This window comes from Dermacentor variabilis, chromosome 3 (assembly GCF_050947875.1).
Source record: "Dermacentor variabilis isolate Ectoservices chromosome 3, ASM5094787v1, whole genome shotgun sequence".
Classification (NCBI taxonomy): domain Eukaryota; kingdom Metazoa; phylum Arthropoda; class Arachnida; order Ixodida; family Ixodidae; genus Dermacentor; species Dermacentor variabilis.
The window spans coordinates 92,660,041-92,683,208 of NC_134570.1; the positions used below are offsets into that span (position 1 = coordinate 92,660,041).

Sequence of the window (23,168 nt, forward strand, 5' to 3'; positions counted from 1 at the left end):
TCCGTCTCACTCAGCTCATTCACAAGTGCCGTTTGACGAGCAATTTTGAGCGCGAAATCTCTCCCCAGCGTAGGGTAGCACACCGGATTTCCCCCTCTGGTTAACCTCCCTTCCTTTCCCTTTTCCTCTGTCTCTCTTTTTGAGCGCAAAAGTCGCATCCTGTAGCTTGTACTGCATCGCCAAGTCACGGCGAGACGAAGTACGCAACCTTTTCAACGTAGCGAAGTATATTATAACGCAGTGCGCATCGTTCCAGCGCCGAACCATACTGACGGGATCAACCTCTGGCTAACTCAAGGGTGCTCGCAGTCGCGTCGGTGCATGCAGGCGGGCCACACTGTTTTCGGGGGTCGAGCCTCGCCCGACCGGCGCCCTACCGGAGGAACACACGCAGCAACTGGCGGGCGGCCTTATACCGCGAACCGCGTTCTGCGGGCGCGCGTCGCGCACATGTCACCGGGGGGCACGAGCCCGTGACGTCGCTAGGGAAAGAAGCAGCCGGTCGCAACACTTGCGGCTACCTGTATAGCAGCAACAGCTATATGTGCGCGTACAGGCGCGCAGTCTACCGGCCGACGTGCCCCGCTCTTCTCCTGCACAGTTTTTTTTTTACCTGTCGTTCCTCGCTGGGATAGCGAGGAAAGCTGCGTGCGAGGCTACACGCCGACCACGCGACCCAGCAGATGGCCACAGCGCCGGCATTGTTTCCCGGGAACCCGCGCACTGCTGCGATGGCGACCGCCGGTTTGCACCGCGGGCGAAGAAGATGCGGCCGCTCGTTCCGTTGACGCGAAGGCGCTGCTCGACCAGCCGTTGCTGCCGGTGCGGTATAGTGCGCCCCCCGCTTCTCTTGAGCGCGGGTACGTACTCCTTCGACAAAGAACCTCAACGCCGGAGGAGTCCGCGGTGGGACGCTGAGATGCTGGCGTGTGCATCGCAAGACGGCGTCCAGACACACTGCGCCGTTTCCGGCCTCGAAGGTTTCTTCTCATCGGGCACGTACCGCTGAGCCAACGTCGGCGTGATATGTGCACACGGACTGGCGTTGCGTGGGATACGTCGACGAAGCCGCCCGCCGTTGCCGTGTCACTTCCCTTCGCCGAAGTTATGCGACGGTGTGCATGCGCCTGCTTAGACAGATTTACGAGCTGCACGCGTCGCCGTGTAGCGGTTGCTGTGCCGCGCTTTCTCGTGTGATTTATTTATCCAGCGCATCCCCTGCGGGCTGCGACAACTCGAAAGGCAGCGTCGGTCACGGGATTTCTTTTTTTTTTTTTCAGTTCTCGCTGGAACAGTGTTTTCTTACGAGGGACAAGACCGTGAAATTCAAATTTTTCAGACGTCCCTGTGAAGTTCGCTAGGAGTGGTGCAAGCGCAGTGCTCGTAAAAATTTGCATACGCGAAATGGAGCAAAGGCTGAAAACTGGTGCGTATTGCGGGCAGCTAACCCATGAGCGCGCAAGCTTCAGTCAAAGCTCGTCGTCTGTCTTCAACAATGCTGCCGTGTAGCGCATTCTGCTACGCCTGCAGCTTCGCCACTTGCCCTCCCGTGGCCGCCATCCATCAAGACCTTGTCAGACAGCTCCGGATCCGTGAAGCATCTGTGTGTCACCAAGATCGGTGAAGATTCGCCAGCACGTAAGGTGTTGGAACATGTGCTACGATTACAGTGCGCTCAGCGTGACGAAAATGGCGCAGGTCATCTGTTGTTACTGCTGCCGCTGCTGCCAGAGGGGCTGCTTTGTGTCCGTGCGCAGCTACGCGTTCTGTGCCAAGGATCTGTGTTTGTGACATGGTTGGCGACACTTTCCGTGTTTGCCGTCGGCCGTGTTGGAAATAGTGAATAGAAAAACAAAAGAAAAAAGAGAGGAATGGAGAACAAAGCTCAACAGCGATCGTCGGTTTCGGGAAAGCAAACGGGAATGGCGTCGTCGTCGTCTTCTTCGTGGCGGAAGCGTCAGCTGGACAAGCTGGCCACTCTGGTGGAATGTAGCCGGGTTCCGTCGAGGCAGGCCGGCCTGCTGACCGCGTGGGTCGCCGACATGATCAGGGAGTCGTGCGGAGTGGTGGACACCGTACCCGGAGCTGTCGCCGCCGCGGTGAGTCACGTCAGCCGACGAAACGGGCCCGAAGTCGACGTCGAGGAAGAGAGAGAGAAAGAGAGAGAGAGTACCGTTATTCATAAAGCTGCGTGGCCGTTTCGCTCGTTGATGTTATCAGCGGTCCTCGCCAATGGACCTTCGCTCGCAGGTTTAAACCTTCGTCATACGTGAGCAAAAAAAGAAAAAAGAAGAATTTTAGGAAGCGCGTTTTATACGATAAGACACTGTCTTTCGCGCCACAAAATGACCGCGGCGACTCAGTTGTAGTGTCTGTCAACAGATGTAACCATGCAGAAGTAGACCGCCGAAGATCCAGCTGTCCTAGAATCTTAAAGAAAAAAAAAACACAAGAAAACGAGTAAACCCAAGCAGTTACAAATTATCAGTAAGAAGGTAGAAAAATAATGAAATTACTAAAGCGACAAGTAGGTCGCGCGTGCCCTGTCATCTCAGGATAAGGGTGATATGCGATGTATCACAAGGACATTATTTTCTACAAACCACTTTTGGGAGCATTGTTTCCATCTCGCATTGAGTCGCTAGGCCCACGTAAGGGTGTAAATAAGGGCATAAACGGCCTATAACTCGCACTATAACTTACACACAAACAGAGTGCAAGGGTGGTGTTTATAGATTAATTTACGTCCGTTTTCGCCTTTAAGGGCGTAAATTATTTTACAGCGTCCTTCTTGAACGCACGAAAATAACGCTTATACCATTCTTGCGGCTCGGCAGGGACATTGCGTCATGCAATGAGCGATCGAGGATATCAGTCGCGCTTACCGGAAACAGCTGTCAGGTTTACCCCATCATAGAGCTTCACTTGCCCACATCACGTCCCCAAACGGATATATTTTTTTTAAGTTGTACGTTTGTTTGTTCGCTTTTTGATACTGGTATGGGGCACTGCATGTCTCTTGTGTACGGTAACGTAACATCTACGTAATGAGACGGAGCGGCTGTCGGAATGAGTAATCCCGTATGCAAGCTCACCACGCTTCTCATTCTTACGCAGCTCGCCCTTTGTCTGTTGCTGAAAAAAGAAGTACAGAACGAAGAGCATACACGAATCGCCGTATGTTTACGCGCAAGCTGTTGCACGAGCGTGCCTATTATGATCGACGGTGATAAACTTGAAATCTCGTGAAGAGGCCAACCTTCTTCCGTATTTTATTTTGTTTAGCATAAATTATATGTAAGTTTGAATGAAGTTATTCTTTCTTGGATCCGGGAGTCAACATTTCGTAAGAACTGCAAGCGCGTGCAACGTACGCTTGCCTGTACATATGCCTGCCTGCACGTGCGCGTGCACTTTCCATTGGGTAGAAATTTCTCTTACGAACGATTCTAAAGTAAAATGTATTTTGTCAATACGAATCCTGTTTTTTTTTTTTTGCGCTCCTATATTCAATCGCGAAAATTGGGACCCCTATTCCTGATGAGCAGCGAAAAAAATGAAGTTATATTTAAGACCCAGAGAAAGAGGAATTACAAATAAAACGATGTGGAGGAAAGATGCGCCACGGAGCACGCACGTAGCAATAAATCGGTCTCGGCGGCTGCCGTCGCATGGCACATCGCACTGAAAACAAGCCATCGACGGTCTATTGTTCTTTTGCAGAAGAAATGCGTCCAGTGAAAACAAGTTATTGATTCTCTCTTACTGTACTTGAAATTTCTTGATAGCAAATGTCAAAAGATTGTTAGCAGCGTTGTGTGAGTTCCTTTTCTATCCCATGGAGGCTGTTTAAGCAATTTACAAGTTCCCGTTCGCTCCTGGGAAAGAACCATATAAGTGTAAGCGGGCGCCATTAAGTGACTACCACTAGCTGGTACATTGTTCTCGGATGTTGTTTCTATTCCTTCTTTCCCTTACCCGAAATGTAGGGTAGCAAAGCGGACGCTCGTCTGTTTCACCTACCTGCCTTTCCACTTTTTGCCTTTTTGCTTTCTCTCTCTCTCTGAAGGACGACGACGAATTGATTCTTTAGTTGAACGCTGGCACTGTTGTCTCTGCATTTTCGCCTTGTTTCTTAGCAAATTCTGGGCGCTGCCGCTCCCTCGTTGCGGCAATGGACGAAGAAACTTCCGAGGTCCTTCGTGGCGCGACGCCGTCCGGTCGACCTACGTGCAGGAAACGTGGCAGCGAGTCGAGCGATAAAAACGGCGAAGCCATCGACTTGGTCTCGGACAGCTGCGACTCCTCGGACGATGACTTGAAGGTTGTCATGAGCCGAACGGCAAAAAGAAAACGGCTGCGGGCGTCATCGCCAGCAGGTGTTTCAACCGTTAAGGATATGCAGCGCTGGCCACACACTGTCCTCTTCTGACCCGTGAATCATATCACTAATTGGCGGCTCCTGAACAGGCAGATTCTTTCTTTGTTACTCAAGGGAATCGCACCGAATGAGATTAAAGACGGAAGAAGGCAGAAGAAAGACGGAAGAATGTCCTGGCTGTAGACGTTTTACATCGTAGCGCACTACAAAGTCTTCGGAATGTCACGGAAATCGACAAAGTAAAAGTGCGATAAATGAGCCCTACAGGCGATAAAGGCCCTGTTGGCGTTATTTATGACTTAGACGTTTCCCCTTCGGCTGATGACTTGCCAATATTAATAAAGCCAACAACAGAAAGCACTGTCGTCACGCATGTCACCATGCAGACTCGGAAACACGCGCTGCGTGAAGCTTGTGTTTGAGGGAAACTTCCTTCCCTCTCACGTCAAAGTTGGCCATGTCCGCCATGCCGTTCGACCTTACATACCTAAGCCCCTGCAATGTTACAAGTGCTCTAAAATTGGCCATGTAAAAAGCATCTGTGTGAACAACGCTGCGTGCGCGCGGTGTGCCAGATTGCATTCAGAAGACGCCTGCCGCGCGACTCTCCTGAAGTGCCCTAATTGCCGTGGTTCCCACAAAGCCTCATCGAAGCACTTCCCGAGGGTCCGGATAAGGAATTCGCGGCAGTAGATCGCATGGTTCAGGATCATTCAACGTACAACGAGGCTGCCGCTATATTTAGGCGGCGACGGTATCGCCGTCGAAGAGCGCAGCGAAACGACGCAACAGGCAACACGCCGTCTTCCGCTACATCATCGGATAGCGCCACCGTGAAAGATACCGCGAAAACGAAGAAAGTGGCAAGACTCGATCAGCCTGCAGAGTGGCTCGCACTTCCAGGCTCACAACTTGCCATGAAGACACCTCGGATACCGCCGCCATCGACACCCTCACAAACCGCTGATGCAACGACACCTAATGATAGCCAGGTTAGAATAATGTTGCAGTCACTGATGATTGCTATGCGTGTTCTACTCAGCAACATGAAAACCCCGTCGGCGCAGAGCGCGCTGCAGGTGCTGGATACCCTGGGTCCAGTGCTTGTGGCTCCTGGGTAAAGCAATGTGCCGCCAGATTCTATCGTTTCGAGATGAGGCCCAGAAGGCACCTGTCTTTCAAGGGAAAGCCAGGGGAGTTAAGTCGCGTATGTCCGACTTTCGACAGCTTGTATTCATTCATCAGTTTCCCATTATTGTCATTTGTGAGCCAAACATGTCATCTCCCATCAGATTGTCCGGGTATGAGTTCATTATGTCCTCCATCCACGGGCAATGCAGCAGGAGATTATTGTTTTTTATACGCCTTGACTTGACGTGTGTTCGCTTTTTGTGTCACCTGACAACGAAAACCAGCATGTGTGTTTGACTGTGAAGAAGAGCAAGGTCTCTATCACAATTCCAGGAGCGCACTTATCACCATCAAGTCGTCTTAACTGTGAGCGCTTGCGGGAAATTTTGACAACGGCTCCACCGTCATGAGTGATCCCTAGAGATTTCAATGCCCAACATTATCTCTGGGGAAGCTCCAAGGTTAACTCGAGGGGCAGAAAAGAGGTGTTCATTGCCTCTGAACGATAACTTTGTTTGTTAAATTATGGAAGCCACCACCTATCTGCGAGGAACAGTGCATAGCGGCTGCCTCGACCTTAGCTATGTTTCGCTTTCATCTAACAGAAGGGTTCAAGTTGGTTCTCGGCCTTGGAAACGCAGGGAAGTGACCACATCTCAACTTATCTTACAATTGAGGGGCTGACTAGTTCCAAATTCTCCGGAGCCTTCCAATGCATATAGTGGTTGAAATTTAAATCAATCATTGAAGACTGCTGTCGAGGCGACATACCATCCAGCCTATAGGGAGGCAATAAAAGGTGCCTTACAGGTGGCCACACATTCTATTTTCGAGTCTATTCTATTCTATCCTATATTCTATTCTATTCGAGTTCTATTCACATCGAGTTAGAGAAACTTCGTGCAATTCGCCGCCGTGCGGAACGAAGATATAGGCGCACAAAGTCCATTCATGATTTGAGATTGGCCAGACGCGCACAGAAGAAAATACAGCGTCGTATGAGCAAGCTGGCTTCACAACGGTGGATATCTTTCTGCGAGTCTTCGGATCCCCGAGAGCCTTTGTCTCTCTTATGTACAGCTGTTCGTGGAATCTATGCAATTCCTAGACAGCGCCACCAATTTAATTCCCTCACTCTTTACCTACAATACACAGAGATTGAAGTCGCAGAATCCTTCCGTAGGAAGATTGCCGGTGAAGCAAGTTCCACGAGAATACAAGCTCCCGACCACTCACCATTCTTATGTAATCCCCGTCTGGAATGCCCTTTTTCTCTGGACAAACTAAAGGCTGCGCTTGCTTTAGGCAGGCGTTCATCAGCGCCAGGACAAGATGGCATTACATACCGCGCTCTGTGTAACCTTGGGGACGGGGCTCAGAAGGTACTCCTGCTCCTGTACAACGACTCGTGGCAGACCGGCACAGTTCCCCAGGAATGTAAAATAAGTCGCCTGATTCCACTTCTCAAAGCTGGCAAGTCGCATTTGGACATTGCGTCATACCGTCCGATCGCGCTTGCTAGTTGTGTAGGAAACGTAATGGAACAGATGGGGGGGGGGGGGGGTTCTAACGCGTCCTGAGTGGTACTTAGAGCACTATGAAATTTATCCAGACGTGTTGAGAGGATTCAGGGGCGGCCGTTCATCTATAGACAACGTTGTCGACTTGGTAACGTACATCGAATTCCAGAGGGCCTGTTAACGCTTGTCTGCTGCCTTTTTTCTAGACGTTAAAAGGGCTTACGATAACGTTATCCATAAAGCCATCCTTAAAGCGTTAGAAGCAATAGGACTTGGTGGCAAGATATATCTCTGGGTTCGTAGCTACATAGAGATGCGATCATTCTACGTGCTCACTGGGGAAGGCCCGACACGTACTCCAGCATTACAGTAGCCGCGGAGTCCCTCAAGGCGGAGTACTAAGCCCAACGCTTTTTAACCTAGCCCTTATTGGACTTCTCGAGGACCTGTAAAGCGCCGTTCGACTCTCTATCTACGCCGACGACATCTGTGTCTGGACGTCGGGGGTGACAGGGCTTCAGCTTCACGCTCGGCTTCAGAAGACGGCCTCATCTACACCATGCTACCTTCGTAAACAAGGTCTGGAGGTGACGTGGGAAAAGTGCGCAGTGGTGGCGTTTACCCAGAAGCCAATGTCTGCATACGCCATATCAAACAACGGACAAGTGATATCGTCCAGGAGATGTCACAGGTTCTTGGGTGTTGTGATTGACAGAGATTTGTCCTGGACTCCTCACGTGAACCACGGGAGCAGCGACTGATTGCTATATGTCATCTGTTCAGGTTCCTTGCAGGAAAGAACTGGGGGGTGTCCAAACAATCCATGTTACAGCTGTATGGAGTGTTGTTTGTCGAGTTCCTCTGATACAGCCTGCCTATTATATCCAACACCTGCAAAACCAATTTGCATACAGTTCAGAGCACTCAGGCCCCAGCTCTGAGGATATGCCTTGGATTACCACGCAGTGCGTCAATGGCTGAAGCTATTGCCATTGCTCAAGATTATTCAATCACGACGCACATCATCGTTGCGACATTGCGTGCACGTGTCAGGCATATTGCCCGGACCCCTTGCCACCACCTAGCTGCACTCACCGTGGAAAGACCCCGCACGTCATTTAGCACAACTGTCAGTGCGTATCGACCTCGCTTACATCGGGGTACTCACCTGCGGCCAGGTCGGTGTCTCCTCCATGGTGTTTGTGCCGTCCTGAAGCAGATCTCAGAATTCCAGGACTTCAGAAAAAGTCAGATTTACCACCGCTTGCACTAAAGCAATTGAGCTTACTCCGGTTGTACGAGAAATTCATAGCCACGTACACATCTAATGAGGGATCGGCCACATCGACCAGTTCTGGGGGTGCTGTATTTATACTGACGAAAGGAGTAACACTGAGATTCAAGACGTCACATGTCACGACGTTCATACCTGCAGAACGCACGGCTCTGCTCAGGGCGCTTCAATTTATTGACACAGGGCGTCCTGATACATAGCCCGTCTTTTCCGACTCAAGACCGGCTTTACACAGCATGCAGTCAATTCTCAGACGTAGAGCTCAAGAACAGCTAACATAGGAAATCGTCAAGCTTCATCACGACGTCAAACAGAAAGGCCACGAAATTATTTTCCAGTGGCTACCTAGCCATTGCGGAATCAGTGGAAATGATCAAGCAGACAATGCTGCCGGAGAGTCACATCAAGAACAACACAGCGTTCCCATTCGTCTTTCCAGGACAGACGCTGCAAGGCAGCTTCGTCACCTGGCAAGCGATCTCTCTTTAACAGAGGGGAACACCCCAAATATAAGGCGCACCAGGTTGTACGAACTGAACCTTTCGCTCCAACTCCGACCTCCACCCGGGCTTCACCAACGCGAGGCATCGCTTCTGCACCAGCTGCGGTTGGGAGCAGCTTTCACGAAGGCGTACGTACACTATACTTTGATTGGTATGACCGTCAGTGTTGCAAGCGACATCTGTGGCGCGGAAGACAACATCAAATATTTATTGTGCCATTATCATCGATTTCAGTCGGAAAGACAAACATTATCGCATTGCGACGACTGTACGATCGACTGTTGTCTGTGCAGGTGCTACTTGAAGAGCATCCTCATCGCTCGTCGGCCCACAAAGCTATGAAGACACTTTTGTCTTTCTTGAGGGCGACTGGCCTATGTGAAAGCCTTTGACTTGCTCAGGCCCTCCGCGTGCGTGCGCGAGTTCACTGCGGTTTTCCTCCCCATCCCCTAGCTCCCTCTCTCCCTCTATTTTATCTTTCTATTCCCCCTTTCCCGTCCTCCAGAGTAGGGTAGCCAACCAGACGCATTTCTTGTTAACATCCCTGCCTTCACTCTCTATTTCTTCCTCTCTCTCTTGTTTATAGGCTCAGAGAAAATGGGATGTTTGATTTTACATCGTGTCTTACAAATGAGGAACCAGAGAAAAGGCATAGAAGCATGTAAGTCATGACAGCTTATGACAATTGTGAAGGAAATAAATTCAGGCTAATAACAGGAGTAGGTACTCGAAACAGATCAATACGTTATAGATATTGTCACGGGTATAAAACTATTTACACAATGCATTTACAAGGCGTATATAAACAGCAGCTGAGAATCCTGAGAGGCTGTTTCCACTTCGTTGTCTTCACCATCGACGATCTTGTCCTCTTTTTCCACCGTCCCGGTGCTTGAGACGCACCGTCCCGGTGCTTGAGACGGGGCCTTGGGTAAGGGCATAGTAAGGTTTAAGTCGAAAGACGTGTTATGAAGAACTGGGTGGCATGAAGGAGGTCACGGGTATTATCTCCTAAGTGACATTGGTCACTTGACGTAGAACATGGTAAGGGCATTTGTAGCACGGAAGGAGTTTCTCAGAGAGCCCCACTCCGCGGCAAGGGGACCAAAGAAGCACAAGAGAGCCTGGTGAAAAATATGTGTCACGATGGCGGCGATTGGGGGTAAGCGTCACGTTGAGATTCCTGCGAAGCCAACAGACAAGTACAGGCAAGCTGACGCGCATGATCAGCGTGGGCGATGGTGTCGCAGGCATACTTGGTCTTCGAATCCTGTATCAAGGGGAGTGAAGTTTCCAATGGTAATAGAGGGTCACGACCAAAGAGTAAGTAAAATTGGGAATACCCAGCAGTATCGTGGCGTGATAAATTATAGGCGAACGTGACACAAGGGAGAGCCACATCCCAGTCCTTGTTGTCGGGTGAAACGTATCTCGATAACATGTCAGTAATGGTCCTATTAAGTCGCTCAGTAAGGCCGTTGGTCCGGGGATGATAGGAGGTAGCCAGTTTGTGCTTGGTAGAACATGAGCGTAGTATATCGATGATGATTTGGGAGGGGAAAGTGCGGCCGCGGTCAATGTTGACGCACCATTGGCATTGCAGAACCAGCTCACGACAGGCTGCAGGCCGCGACCCTCTGGGACAAGCATGAGTAGCCTTCAAGTATGCTCGAATTGTTAGATTGATACAATATTGCATACAAGGTCACTGATTCCAGTGAGTCGTCCATTTTTGTTTAACCGATTGCATTCTTGAGATGAAGGGATAGTGCGATAAAATCTGATGAGCTAAAGAAAGGTCGGGCTACCTGCCGCTCGACTTCGTGACGTGCGGTAGTGATGCGGATTGCTCTTGGCAAGCATCGACAAGCTTCTCCGCTACTTCATTTGCTGGCCCAGCAGGTATCCTACAGACTTGAAGTTTCCCGCTCGTAATGCATGGTGTCGTATGCTGCCATCATTTGTCTTCATGAGAGATGCCGCCTGCAACACAGTGAGGCCGCAGTGTGTCTTGTTCCTTTTTTTTTCGTATCACCGTTCTCTGCGCCTGATATGTTCGTAGTCTCTTCTTAACTGTCACGACTGCTCGAGGTGCTCACGAGTGCTGCCTATTCCTTGAAATCGCCTGGCACACTTCTTGGAGTTCTCACCTCGTTGAAATACTGGTATATATATATATATATATATACCTGCCATTACGATGAATCGTCATACAAATCGACATGTCTCTGTAGGCTCTATGTTTTCGTCGCACATGAATTTCGCATTTAGTTGCTCTTAACTGGAGCAACTAACCGCCATTAACTTGTCCATCTATTTATTTCCCTGGTTCCTACCAGTGCTGCAGGCTGCATTTGTTACCGCAACCAGCCACAAAGTAACCGCTGTCGTGTGTTTTAGGACAGTTATGTAAGTCCGCACGGGCAATATGTAATGCATGCAGCGCTTCTTCCGTTTTCAGCTGAGTCCCTCCGTGAATCCTGTCTGCTACGTTCGCAAGCACAATGCGCGTTCGGTGAAGGTAGGCCTGTCGAGGGGAGGGAAGCGGTGCTTCTTTTGCGAGTACTATACTGCGCAGTCAGTAGTCAGCGTTGCGCAAAATATCAGTATACCCGCTTATCGATGAACCAGCGCGTCTACACGTTCAGTCGCTATGAGCTTTCTGAACGGGAGGTCACCGCAGTTTCCTTCTTAGTCTCAACGACCTTGTTTACATGGCATTCCAAGTGCAAGGTAGCTAACCGGACGAGCCCTTGGTAAACGACCCTGCCCCCCCTCCTCTCTCTCTCTCTCTCTCTCTCTCTCTCTCTCTCTCTCTCTCTCGTTTCCTTCCGCTATCCCAACAGCTATACAGTAACAGCTGACGTCTCAAGAGCCGTGAATGGTCGAATTGATCGGGAAACCGTCGCGTCTTAGCGACGCGAGTTCAAAGGTCGTAGTCAGCATATCTGTTACGTCGAGCTGCCAGTTGAAACGCTGTGCGCAATCGCGTGGGGCACCTAGTGTTACCAAAGGGGCCGAGAATAAGCGCGAAAGCAGGTCAGGCGCGCGTCTTTCAGTCGCATTTTTGTGCGATTCTGAACCTACGGAGAGATTGAGAGAGCGAGAGCGAGACAGAGAAATTAAAAGATGAAAGGCAGAAGGACTAACCAGAGCACAGTATACCACTCCTTAAAAAACCGCTCTACTAGCACTTTTATAGAGCTGACGTACGAGTGCAGTATGTTTCGCGGAAAGATATGGTACTCAAGAGGAACACTTGTCGGCGCTCACGGATTCTGCCGGTTAGGCTAGCACTGGCTCCCGCGGACTGGCACATCCACCACCTTCTCACCACCTCCTTTCGTGTATCCCCATTCATATCATGCCAAGTCAAATTACGCCGTTAAACATCATCATCATCATCAGCCTGGTTACGCCCACTGCAGGGCAAAGGCCTCTCCCATACTTCTCCAACTACGCCGGTCATGTACTAATTGTGGCCATGTTGTCCCTGCAAACTTCTTAATCTCATCCGCCCACCTAACTTTCTGCCGCCCTCTGCTACGCTTCCCTTCCCTTGGAATCCATTCTGTAACTCTTAATGACCATCGGTTATCTTCCCTCCTCATTACGTGTCCTGCCCATGCCCATTTATTTTTCTTGATTTCAACTAAGATATAATTAACTCGCGTTTGTTCCCTCACCCAATCTGCTCTTTTCTTATCCCTTAACGTTACACCTATCATTCTTCTTTCCATAGCTTGTTGCGTCGTCCTCAATTTAAGTAGAACCCTTTTCGTAAGCCTCCAAGTTTCTGCCCCGTACCTGAGTACTGGTAAAACACAGCTGTTATAAACCTTTCTCTTGAGGGATAATGGCAACCTGCTGTTCGTGATCTGAGAATGCCTGCCAAACGCACCCCAGCCCATTCTTATCCTTCTGATTATTTCAGTCTTATGATCCGGATCCGCAGTCACTACCTGCCCTAAGTAGATGTATTTCCTTACCACTTCCAGTGCCTCACTACCTATCGTAAACTGTTGTTCTCTTCCGAGACTGTTAAACATTACTTTAGTTTTCTGCAGATTAATTTTTAGACCCACCCTCCAGCTTTGGCTCTCCAGGTCAGTGAGCATGCACTGCAGTTAATCCCCTGAGTTGCTAAGCAAGGTAATATCATCAGCGAATCGCAAGTTACTAAGGTATTCTCCATTAACTCTTATCCCCAATTCTTCCCAATCCAGGTCTCTGAATACCTCCTGTAAACACGCCGTGAATAGCATTGGTGAGATCGTATCTCCCTGCCTGACGCCTTTCTTTATTGAGATTTTGTTGCTTTCTTTATGGAGGACTATGGTGGCTGTGGAGCCGCTATAGATATCTTTCAGTATTTTTACATACGGCATCGTCTACACCCTGATTCCGCAATGCCTCCATGACTGCGGAGGTTTCGACTAAACCAAACGCTTTCTCGTAATCAATGAAAGCTATATATAAAGGTTGGTTATATTCCGCGCATTTTTCTATCACCTGATTGATAGTATGAATATGGTCTATTGTTGAGTATTCTTTATGGAATCCTGCCTGGTCCTTTGGTTGACGGAAGTCTAAGGTGTTCCTGATTCTATTTGCAATATACCTTAGTAAATACTTTGTAGGCAACGGACAGTAAGCTTATCGGTCTATAATTTTTCAAGTCTTTGGCGTCCCCTTTCTTATGGATTAGGATTATGTTAGCGTTTTTCCAAGATTCCGGTACGCTCGAAGTCATGAGGCATTGCGTATACAGAGTTGCCAGTTTCTCTAGAAGAATCTGCCCACCATCTTTCAAAGAATCTGCTGTTACCTGATCCTCCCCAGCTGCCTTCCCCCTTTGCACAGCTCCCAAGGCTTTCTTTACTTCTTCCGGCGTCACCTGTGGGATTTCGAATTCCTCTGGACTATTCTCTCTTCCATTATCGTCGTGGGTTATCGTCGGTTCCATTATCATGGTTAAACGTCAATTACGCCGTTAAATATATAGGCTACGAGACGCCCTGCAGATGACGGTGTCCGGATTAATGTTTCCTTACCACGCCCTTAAAAAAAAGGAGAAAGACAAAAGAAATACATGAGCGTCTCTCGCCTTTCGCCGTCATAGCGAATGCCTCGACTACGAATCGAACTCTCTGTCACGTGCTATGCGTCAGAACCCCGTAGCCATCGAACCGACGACGCGGCAGGCGTGTTCGCGTTCGATAAAAAACCGTCAAGTCTTTCCTCGCATACCCAGCTGTCGCCTTTTTTCGCCAACGCGACGAATAATCGATTTGTGATTGTAATCCAACGCGTATGCGCTGCGCGTACAATAGGGACCCATGGTCTGCGACAGCCTTTGTGTTTAGACAAGAGTCCCGTCAAGCGTTTGGAGAAGCGGTGGTTGCGAGCATCGCAGCACTTATCGATTAAAGATGGCGGCTTCTACCCCGTTAACGAGCGTGCGACGAGTGCTTTCAGCAATGCGTCCCGTCTGCACGACTCCCGAGCAAGACATTAGTTTTGGTCTTTTTTTTTTTCTAATGGTTAAATCACCAGTAGGGGCCACCTCGACGTTGGCCTTTCAAAGTACGGCGACGTGCTATTTGTAGGAACGACGCCTCATCTTTTGTTAACCTGTTTCGTTTGTCGTGCTAACTTTGCCATTTCTGCTAGCAGGTTATGGTTATGCGCGTCATTTGTATCAGGCTAACGGCAGGCTTAAAATAGGCAGTGGCGAAACCTTAAATGGCTACTCAATATTCAAGAGCGCGCTTCTATAGGGCCGTTCTTTTCAAGAAGGCTATGAGCATGAACGTTTATAGTTTCCGAAATGAGTACCCCCGTCCCGCCCCCCTTTCCCGAGTTGTCTTTCTTTTTTGCTTGTTTTTGTTTGAACTAGTAATGGTTCGTTCTAATATTAGCACATCTGATGGTGGTATAATCGAGATAGAGCCCTTACGGCTGGTTTCATCGCTCATGCGGCGTGCCAGAAATGCTCAATATTAGGGCGGGGATCGGCTTGGGAAAGCTGGACTGTGCAGTACCTCGTCCAATTAGTTAATAGCTTTGAAATAAGAATTGCTTTTCTTGTTTGAGCAGTTCAAAGTAGCGAGTCCCTAAAAAAAGTTACATTGCAAAGGAAGTAATTTTTTTTCTATTAACTGAGCGTCTCTCTAAAAAACATCAAGAAATAAGCTAATTTTTTCAGGTGTAGGATTGCTACATTATAACTAGAGGCCGGAAGTTTAGGCACTAAAGGTACTGTTTTAGGCACCTATAACGGGTACTAAAGCTGTCGTTTGCGGCATACAAGGCGCCAAAGAGTGTCTTTCACGTACGCTATAGGCTCAAATAAGGAGAGCTTTCACTATGCACTTGAGGATAACCGTTTTCTAAGGAAAACAGCCCACTGAACTCGTGTTTTATCAAATTAATTTTTATTTTCTCGTTAAATGGAATAATGCAAGTTGCGTAGGTTACAAGATCTATATAAACTTTAATGTCTCCAGACAACCACGAGAAGAAGTTGTGAGAGCAGTGACACACAAGGCACCTTTTCAAGATATTCGTGTTTCATGTTGCGCCTTTATCATTGAGTATTAGTGTGTATGCAGAATAAGAACGCTCGACATCCAAAAAAGTTAGCGGAACTTATCTACGTCAGGGAGAAAGAGGACAGTATAAGGAAGAAAGGTATGTTAACCAGTCAAAAGTCTGGTTGGCTACCCTACGCTCGGTGAATGGAGAAGGCGAGAGAGGGAGAAGGAAGAGAGAGGGGGTGTATAGAGATGTGCACGGACAGTACTCGTTCAAACCAGACGTTCTCAGAAAGCACAAAAGTGCCCTCAGTGCCTTCTGAGTCGATGATATGTGGGGACGCTGTTCAGGTACTGTCTATTCACTCAGAAGACGATCATCTAGTCTCCTGAATATGTTGGGCATAGAATGTCTTTATGCTTGAGATTGAGGACAGTGACACAATAAGTGGTCAATGTTCTCGTATCCGCAAACGTCACATGCAGGAATGTCAGCTATTCTAATTAGTGCTGAGTAAGTTTTCGTGAAGGCAGCTCTGCAGCCACAACCGACACAGAAGAGACGCTTCGCGTCAGTGCAGTCCAGCCGGAGTTCCGAGTTGCAGCGAAGGGGGTTTAGTCTGTAGGCTCTGGGCGTGCATTGTATTTGCGGTATTGCACTCTGCTAAGGAGAGTGTTCGTGCTAGAACGCGAAGTTGTCTCGCAGCGTCGGTCCTTGAGAGAGGGATGGGGACACAGCGGTCTTGTTTGTTTGACGTCCGAGCTGCCTTATCTGCGACATCTTTTCCAATGATACCGCAATGACCTGGTATCCATAGAAAAGGGATATCATGGCCTTTTTCTCTCAAGTGATGGACAAGTTCCACGATTTCGCAGTTCAGCTGATCGTGAGTTCCATGTCGGAGAAACGACTGTAGGCTTACACATTGTAAGGCCGGCCTTGAATCGCCGAAGACTTCCCATTATTCAGGACTCTCTGCGTTGATCACATGAAGCGCACTGCTGAGAGCCGCGAGCTCTGCAGATGTGGACGTAGTGGTATGGGCAGTCTTGAACCGCTAGGTTATTCCCATTGGTGGTATAACTACAGCGCCACCGCAACTGTTTGATGTACTTGAGCCATCAGTATAGACGTGTATGCAGTCGCTATATTTCTCGTACAGCAGGAGTAAACTAAGTTGCTTGAGTGCAGATGGCGGTAGATGGATCTGTACATCTGAGAGAGAGATAGAGAGAGAGAGGGGGAGGGAAGGGAAGAACGAAAGGCAGGAAGGTTAACCAGACTAAGTCCAGTTTGCTACCCTATACTTGGTTATGTGAAAGGGGAGTGAGAGAGAGAAAAAACGAATATATACCGCACTTTCACATGCACTAAGTTAGGTGCAGGATGTCTATAGTCGGGCACTCAAGTCTGTTGTCTTCAGGTAGTGAAGAAGCGATCGAACTGCTTTCTGGGCTAATGAGCTGTGACGCCAGGCTCCCAAGATCTGTGCTTCTTGCTTCTGTAAATGGCCTGTCGTCCAGTCTATTCAAGGCACACTGGAGAGTCTGACGTTGGTTATCAAAGCGAGAACAATGGCACAGAAGATGACTGATGGTCTCTTCACACTTGTACTTAGCGCACATTGGTGAGATGATCGATGATCCACTGCCCTAGCTGAACTGCAGAATGTTCGCCGGTCAGAATCTTTGACCGCTGTTTCAGTACCGAAAAACCACGGAATATTGTCCGAGGCAGTTTGAATTTTTGAACTCGATCGCCAACAGGCCCTTCGGGAATGGTGACGAACCTTTCCTCCAATTTCCAAATTATCCTTAGATTCTGGATCGGCGTCGTGCCGCATCATTCCAGTATCTCGGTGATGTTGACTAAAAATCTCAAGTGGGCGTAATTTACGCTAAGTCACCTTCAAGTGTATTGTCGTGTAGCATAGCTGCACTTCTGATAGTTCTGCGGCGAAGTTATTACTAACAGCCTTTACAATGGCAATGTGTTTGTTAGTAACAATCAGTTCCCTTCGGCCAAGTTCCCTAGAGGGTGATAGCACTATAAACAATGTAAAGCTAGCACAGAACACGCCAAAAAGGCATTTCGAGGCTCTGAAAATGCAATATAGGCGTCAACATCGAAATATCCGTTAATCGACACAATAAAAGTGGCACTAAGGTGTTTCCAGACCCATAGTTCGTGCTTAAATGATGGATAGACCAGAGGAAGACGTAAGGGGAAAAAAGGCATTTCGCTTAAAGTTCCCGTCTCTAATTATAACAGTCGCAAGGTTCCAGGGTTGCTTCACTATAACCGAGTCTGCAATATGTGGAATAACGCGGTAGTTGAAGCGGTAGCCGCACGCCGTACGGAATGTCACACGGGGGGATATTTGGTTGCTAAATAGAATATATTTCGCATATGCCGTAGAGACTTTGTGGCCAGGCTAAGATAATGTTGTGCTGTTCATAATTGTAGCGCTGTGCTTTTCTTATAATTCCTTATCACTTTTTTTTATTCACCATGCTCAACTTCGCGCTGTGGATACGTGTGGTGGAATAGAGAAATACTGATTAAAGCGACGAAAATGTAAAAATTTTTTCATATGAATGCTGGAAGTTCCTGCGCCATTGTATTCCAGTGTGGGGAAGAACCCGTTTGAACGAAATATCGATGTAACAAAAAAAAAAAAAAAGAACAATGAACTCGTCTCATTATTTGCTCGGACGAGTAAGGTTTGACCGAAATCGACTGATGTGGCTCGGTGATTGCTCAATTAATGGCGCACCGTATTAACTTCTTAGGAAAAAATTGGAGCTTGTTCGATTTGCTTTTATGTATGATATACTTGGCTGAGACTGAGTGGCAGTTCCCGAGTGCCTTGTGGTACTTCCCGAGAGTCGAACGCTAGCAAAGTGGCGGATGATGCTTTTCCAGTTTGCGCTTTTCCTGACCTTGACTGATAATTACGATATTGTCTGCGCATAGGCGTGCGTATACATTCAATAGAGCTAAAAACTTCTTGATTCGAGAAGAAAAAAAATTTTGACTCACTCACTCACTCACTCACTCACTCACTCACTCACTCACTCACTCACTCACTCACTCACTCACTCACTCACTCACTCACTCACTCACTCACTCACTCACTCACTCACTCACTCACTCACTCACTCACGTGCAATATGCAGTATGCTCGTCTCCACGGCTTTTTCTTTTTTACGTTTTGCTGACAACAAATTGGACGGCGAAAAAAGCAGCTGGTCTTTGTGTGCGTTCCCGCGCGGATGCCCTCTCGTCAAACGTCATGAGTTCGGTGGTAACTGGGAGACGTTGTACTTCCGGCTTGAATAATTTCGCTTTTGATTCGCAGGTGGATAGCACTGCGCAGTCGGTTTACAGAGACTCTCTTTGGAGACATCTTTTTTTTTTAAATTATTGTTCGTATGTGGCCTGCTCCTGACGTCATGAAGAGGCGTGCAGTGCGAGGCTTTCTGTTAGCCTATGCCGGCTGTAGTCGGAACTTTTTCCAGTTTTCCGTTTCCGTTCCGTCTCGTCTTCGCCGCTCAACTCACGCCAAGACATCCGGAGTGCTCTGTCTCTTGTTTTCGTATTCATGCTAATTGCAGGAACTATCACTTCCTTCAACTGCTCTTGAGAAGTGCTGGTTTGTTGCAAAATTTTGGCGTGCTTTGTGCTCACAACTGAAGCGAGCTAGCCAAAAGCGTCCAATTTGACTGTGGGGTTTTGCGTGTCTGACGGGACACGCAAAACCCGTGTCAGACGGGAAGCACACACAAAAATATATTGTGACGTCAACGAACACTCGTCACTAAAGCGGCAAGTACACGCGTTTCCGTGACAACAACCACAAAAACATGACGGGACGCGAGAAGCGTGACGCCATGTTTTTTACCGTCGAAAGTATCGCCGAAACGTTCGCCTCCTTGTAAAATGTCGAGCGAGCGCCCGTACAGCGCAGCTGGGATGACGTCGTGAAGCCCGCGATGGCGGCTATGCCAACGGCTATGCCCGACGAGCTGACCGGTGAATATAGGACGTAGCGCTAACGAACTTTACGCTTCGCTATCGGACCTTCTGAGCGCAGTGACCACTTTCTGACGGGAGGTTAACAAATGGTAGAGAACTGACATGTCAAGCACGGTTACACATACCTGTTGGTTTCAGCTGACCAGTCGTTGTAACTGCTTGTCTAATATCTGCAGCCACGTGGGAACTCGTAGATAAGGTATAGCTTCGAGCATGTACCCGAAGGCGCAGTTTAGAAACCAAGGTTGAGCCCAATGGCCCACCTCCTCACCCATGCCGCCTCCCCCCCCCCATTCGTTCCGCGGCCCGCCAGAAAAAAAGAAAATAATATTGGAGTAAAGGGGACATCATGAAAGGGGCAAACATAGCACAAAGGCAATGCACATGTGCGCACTGTAACTGTGCAGAAGGACGGAGAGCAGAACTTGTTCGTGCATAACTCCACAACAACAACAACAACAACAACAACAACAACAACAACAACAACAACAACAACAACAACAACAACAACAACAACAAACAACAACAACAACAACAACAACAACAACAACAACAACAACAACAACAACAACAACAACAACAACAACAATAATAATAATAATAATAATAAATAGACCAGGGACACACCACAGTTAGCGCTCGTGTTCTTTGCTCGCGTCCCCTTTTCTGAGGATTTAATCACTTAATCACTTAATGGTACACATAAGAATGAAGAGAGCCAAAAGCAAAAAAAAAAAACAGAAAGAAGACGTAAAGGAAACTACAGGGGCGCTCCATATGCGCTCGCGCCCAGTACCAAATGTTCAAGGTAACAGGTCTTCATCATACTATACTTTGAAAGGGCTAGTGTAACACACGAATGTCATATAGCAGCGTCTACAACAAACGCTATAAACCCAAACTTAGTAGACGGGGGACAGGTTCGTCGTAAATGATTGCGTCTTCTGCCAGTGGTCGAAGTGTAACTTTATTCATTTTTGCGATATGAAAACTCTTTGTTGTTGCTTTTTCTTCATATAGTGTTTACAGCTTGATTATTCGGGTTGTGTATACACTGCATCGGTAGTGGCCAGAGTATTGTTTATTCTCAGTAATGCGCGGTCGTCAGTTCGATGACATGTCAAATGGTTAGTACTTTTAAAAAACACGTGCGATGAAGAGTAAGCTGAAAAATTGGTAGTCCCCCACCGCAAGGGGGCGTTTAGAAGAGACAACATCCTGTCACTCAGTTCGTGAAGAGTATATGTCCCTGTGCACAGATAAATTATCTGTACCATGCCTACTCAGCGCGCGGTTAAGGGTGTTATTTCAGTGCTCCTGTTCTCTATTATTTGCCCCCGTAAAGAGGGTAACTCGGATTTAAATTTTCTCAAGATTTCCCTAGATGCTCGCGAGAAGTGGTTGTTCAGTTGTCACTATGTTTTCTCTAGAGATAATTATGTTACGGAAATTGATTAAAAGTGTCACTGTTTGCAATTTAAAAATATTTAAATGGCGAAATGGGTACACTCGACCTTAAATGAAGTCGCAGCGCAAGCTTCTGCTAACAATACATCCTTCTGATTGAAGCTATTTTCACCGAAGAACATGTCAGCACCCGTTTAAACTTCGCTCTAGATATTTAAACAAGCCTGGACAACAATAAACTGCCAAGGCTAACACGGAGCAACATTCGAATTGTTCGACGCGCGCCGGACCTCCCTTACAAAATGTATCAGTGGCACTTCGTGAGACCAGTGTAAAATATGATATATTAATTGTTTTTTTTTTTTTTTTTTTGCATGCAATGCAGTAGCATCGTGGCTTACGTGTCATTTGCAGCGAGCAAAGTACGTAGATACACGGAAAATTCTTTGCGAAAACCCGCCCAAACACGTGACGATTGGGACTCTATCCAATGTTACACTGCACAATGGGTGGTTCCCGGTGAAATTTTAGTACACGCCTGCATAGTCGGCTGCTCAGTGACATACGCGTCTTGGTTTCGCTGGACGCTATAGGCATGCGTGTCCGCTTATGCCGAAATTTGACTGTGCTGCTTTGATTGGTGTCGTAGCGTACGTTCGTTTCGCTGGTCGCAGATTAATGTTTCCCGCAAATTGCGCACAAATCGACAACACCGTTAGGCGTATACGAACGACTAAAAACGTAGTAGCAGTGCCACTTCGTTATATCGGGAGCCCCGGGCATATCCGAACTTCGTTGTTTACTTCACGAAACGCTTTCACTGCGCTGCAATCGTAAGTCGTCCCTCTCGTGGAAATGCGACTGTAATTGGCGGTACACTGAAACCAAGAAACACGGGCCTTACTGCAGCAGCTCCAGGTTTCGGCCGTGGAGTGGTTTCTCACGTCTCCGAGCATCTCCTTTTTCTTTTCTCCTCCACGTCTTAGCGCAAGATTTACCCAGCTATGGATAAATTTCCGTTTTCCCCTCAAACAAGGCGTCAAATCCCTAGATCTATGGAAATTATCTAACGTTCGCAGCACTGAGTAACCGGCACTGCTGCAGGCTCCAGCATCTGCCTTAAATTTTTATAATGACGACGACGACGACGATAATAATAATAATAATAATAATAATAATAATAATAATAATAATAATAATAATAATAATAATAATAATCACAAAACATATATTCTTCGAGGAGCAAAAGTCATATTCAATAACGTCGGCTACTTCTTGCGCTCACCGAATTGAAATCAAGCAGTATGTTTTCCATGAGTGTGCGTAGCCGGGACCTGCTAAAACATGCATAGGAAAGTTAAACTCTCGTAAGCCTTGGTTGATGACGTGCTTTGGATGCTGCACAAGTGCCTTTCACGCGTACACAGCCGAGGGGATGCCAACAGATTTATGCCGTCTGTGCACCTTGAAGCCGATTTCTTGCAGAATGACATTCACTGTATAACAAAATAAAAAGAAAAAAAAGGAAAAGGCCTGGTGAGTATAGGGGGAAGGGAGAAGGGGAGCTAAGTCGTGACATGTGCGTTTCGGGCTCGCGTCAACGGAAGTGCAAAGAGATAGAAATAGAAGAGTTAACCAGACGCACGTGCGGTTTACTACCCTGTACTGGGGAAGGGAGTATAGTGACGAAATGATAGATAGATAGATAGATAGATAGATAGATAGATAGATAGATAGATAGATAGATAGATAGATAGATAGATAGATAGATAGATAGATAGATAGATAGATAGATAGATAGATAGATAGATAGAGCAGTTGCGCGCACACTTTAAGGTTCGCATGGAGTCTATAAACGGTCGCCAAGACCTCTCGAGTTGAGGTGTACTGCAATAACGATTTCGTGGCTTTCTGTACCATCGATATGCGTACGGTCATGGTCCAAGCACATTCATTTCCGAAAATGGTCTAGAGTCGAGCCGGTTTCAATGCTGTCCAGAGACTTTCACGCTCGTCGTCGTACTGGCAGGCAGTGTTGTAAAACGTGTTCAATCCTTTCTGTAGTTCGCACATGGGCGTATATCTCCAGTTAAAACGCGAAACGCGTAGGCCTTTGTAAATACCAGCCCGAACCAGAGGCGACGCAATACTGTCGCCTCGGAGCGGGAAACGTTAGATGACACTTGTAGCTTTAGGGATGGATGCAGCCTATGAAGATGACACTTCGGGAGGTTGGGGGAGAAGCTTGCTGCCCTGCGTGCTGGAGTAAAATGCCTCCTGCAGGAGGCGCCTCGGAAATGGGTCATGTTTTGCGACTCTAAGGCAGCACTTCAGAGCCTGCATTTTCCCCTGTATCA

At 47.8% G+C, this 23,168-nt stretch overlaps 1 protein-coding gene across 2 annotated transcripts in view; it reads left to right on the top strand.

The window, feature by feature from the left end:
- Positions 1-23,168, top strand: part of LOC142576051 (pleckstrin homology domain-containing family G member 5-like) — a 747,630-nt gene that overhangs the window by 187,815 nt on the left and 536,647 nt on the right. Inside the window, exon 1 of one of the 2 annotated variants that reach the window (XM_075685968.1) lies at positions 647-2,099. The exons of the other annotated variant lie outside the window; for it this stretch is intronic. Within the exon in view, the coding sequence (XP_075542083.1) occupies positions 1,872-2,099 (228 nt within the window). The 5' untranslated portion in view covers positions 647-1,871. Of the gene's footprint in view, positions 1-646; positions 2,100-23,168 lie in introns of those variants that run through there. 2 annotated transcript variants of the gene reach the window in all.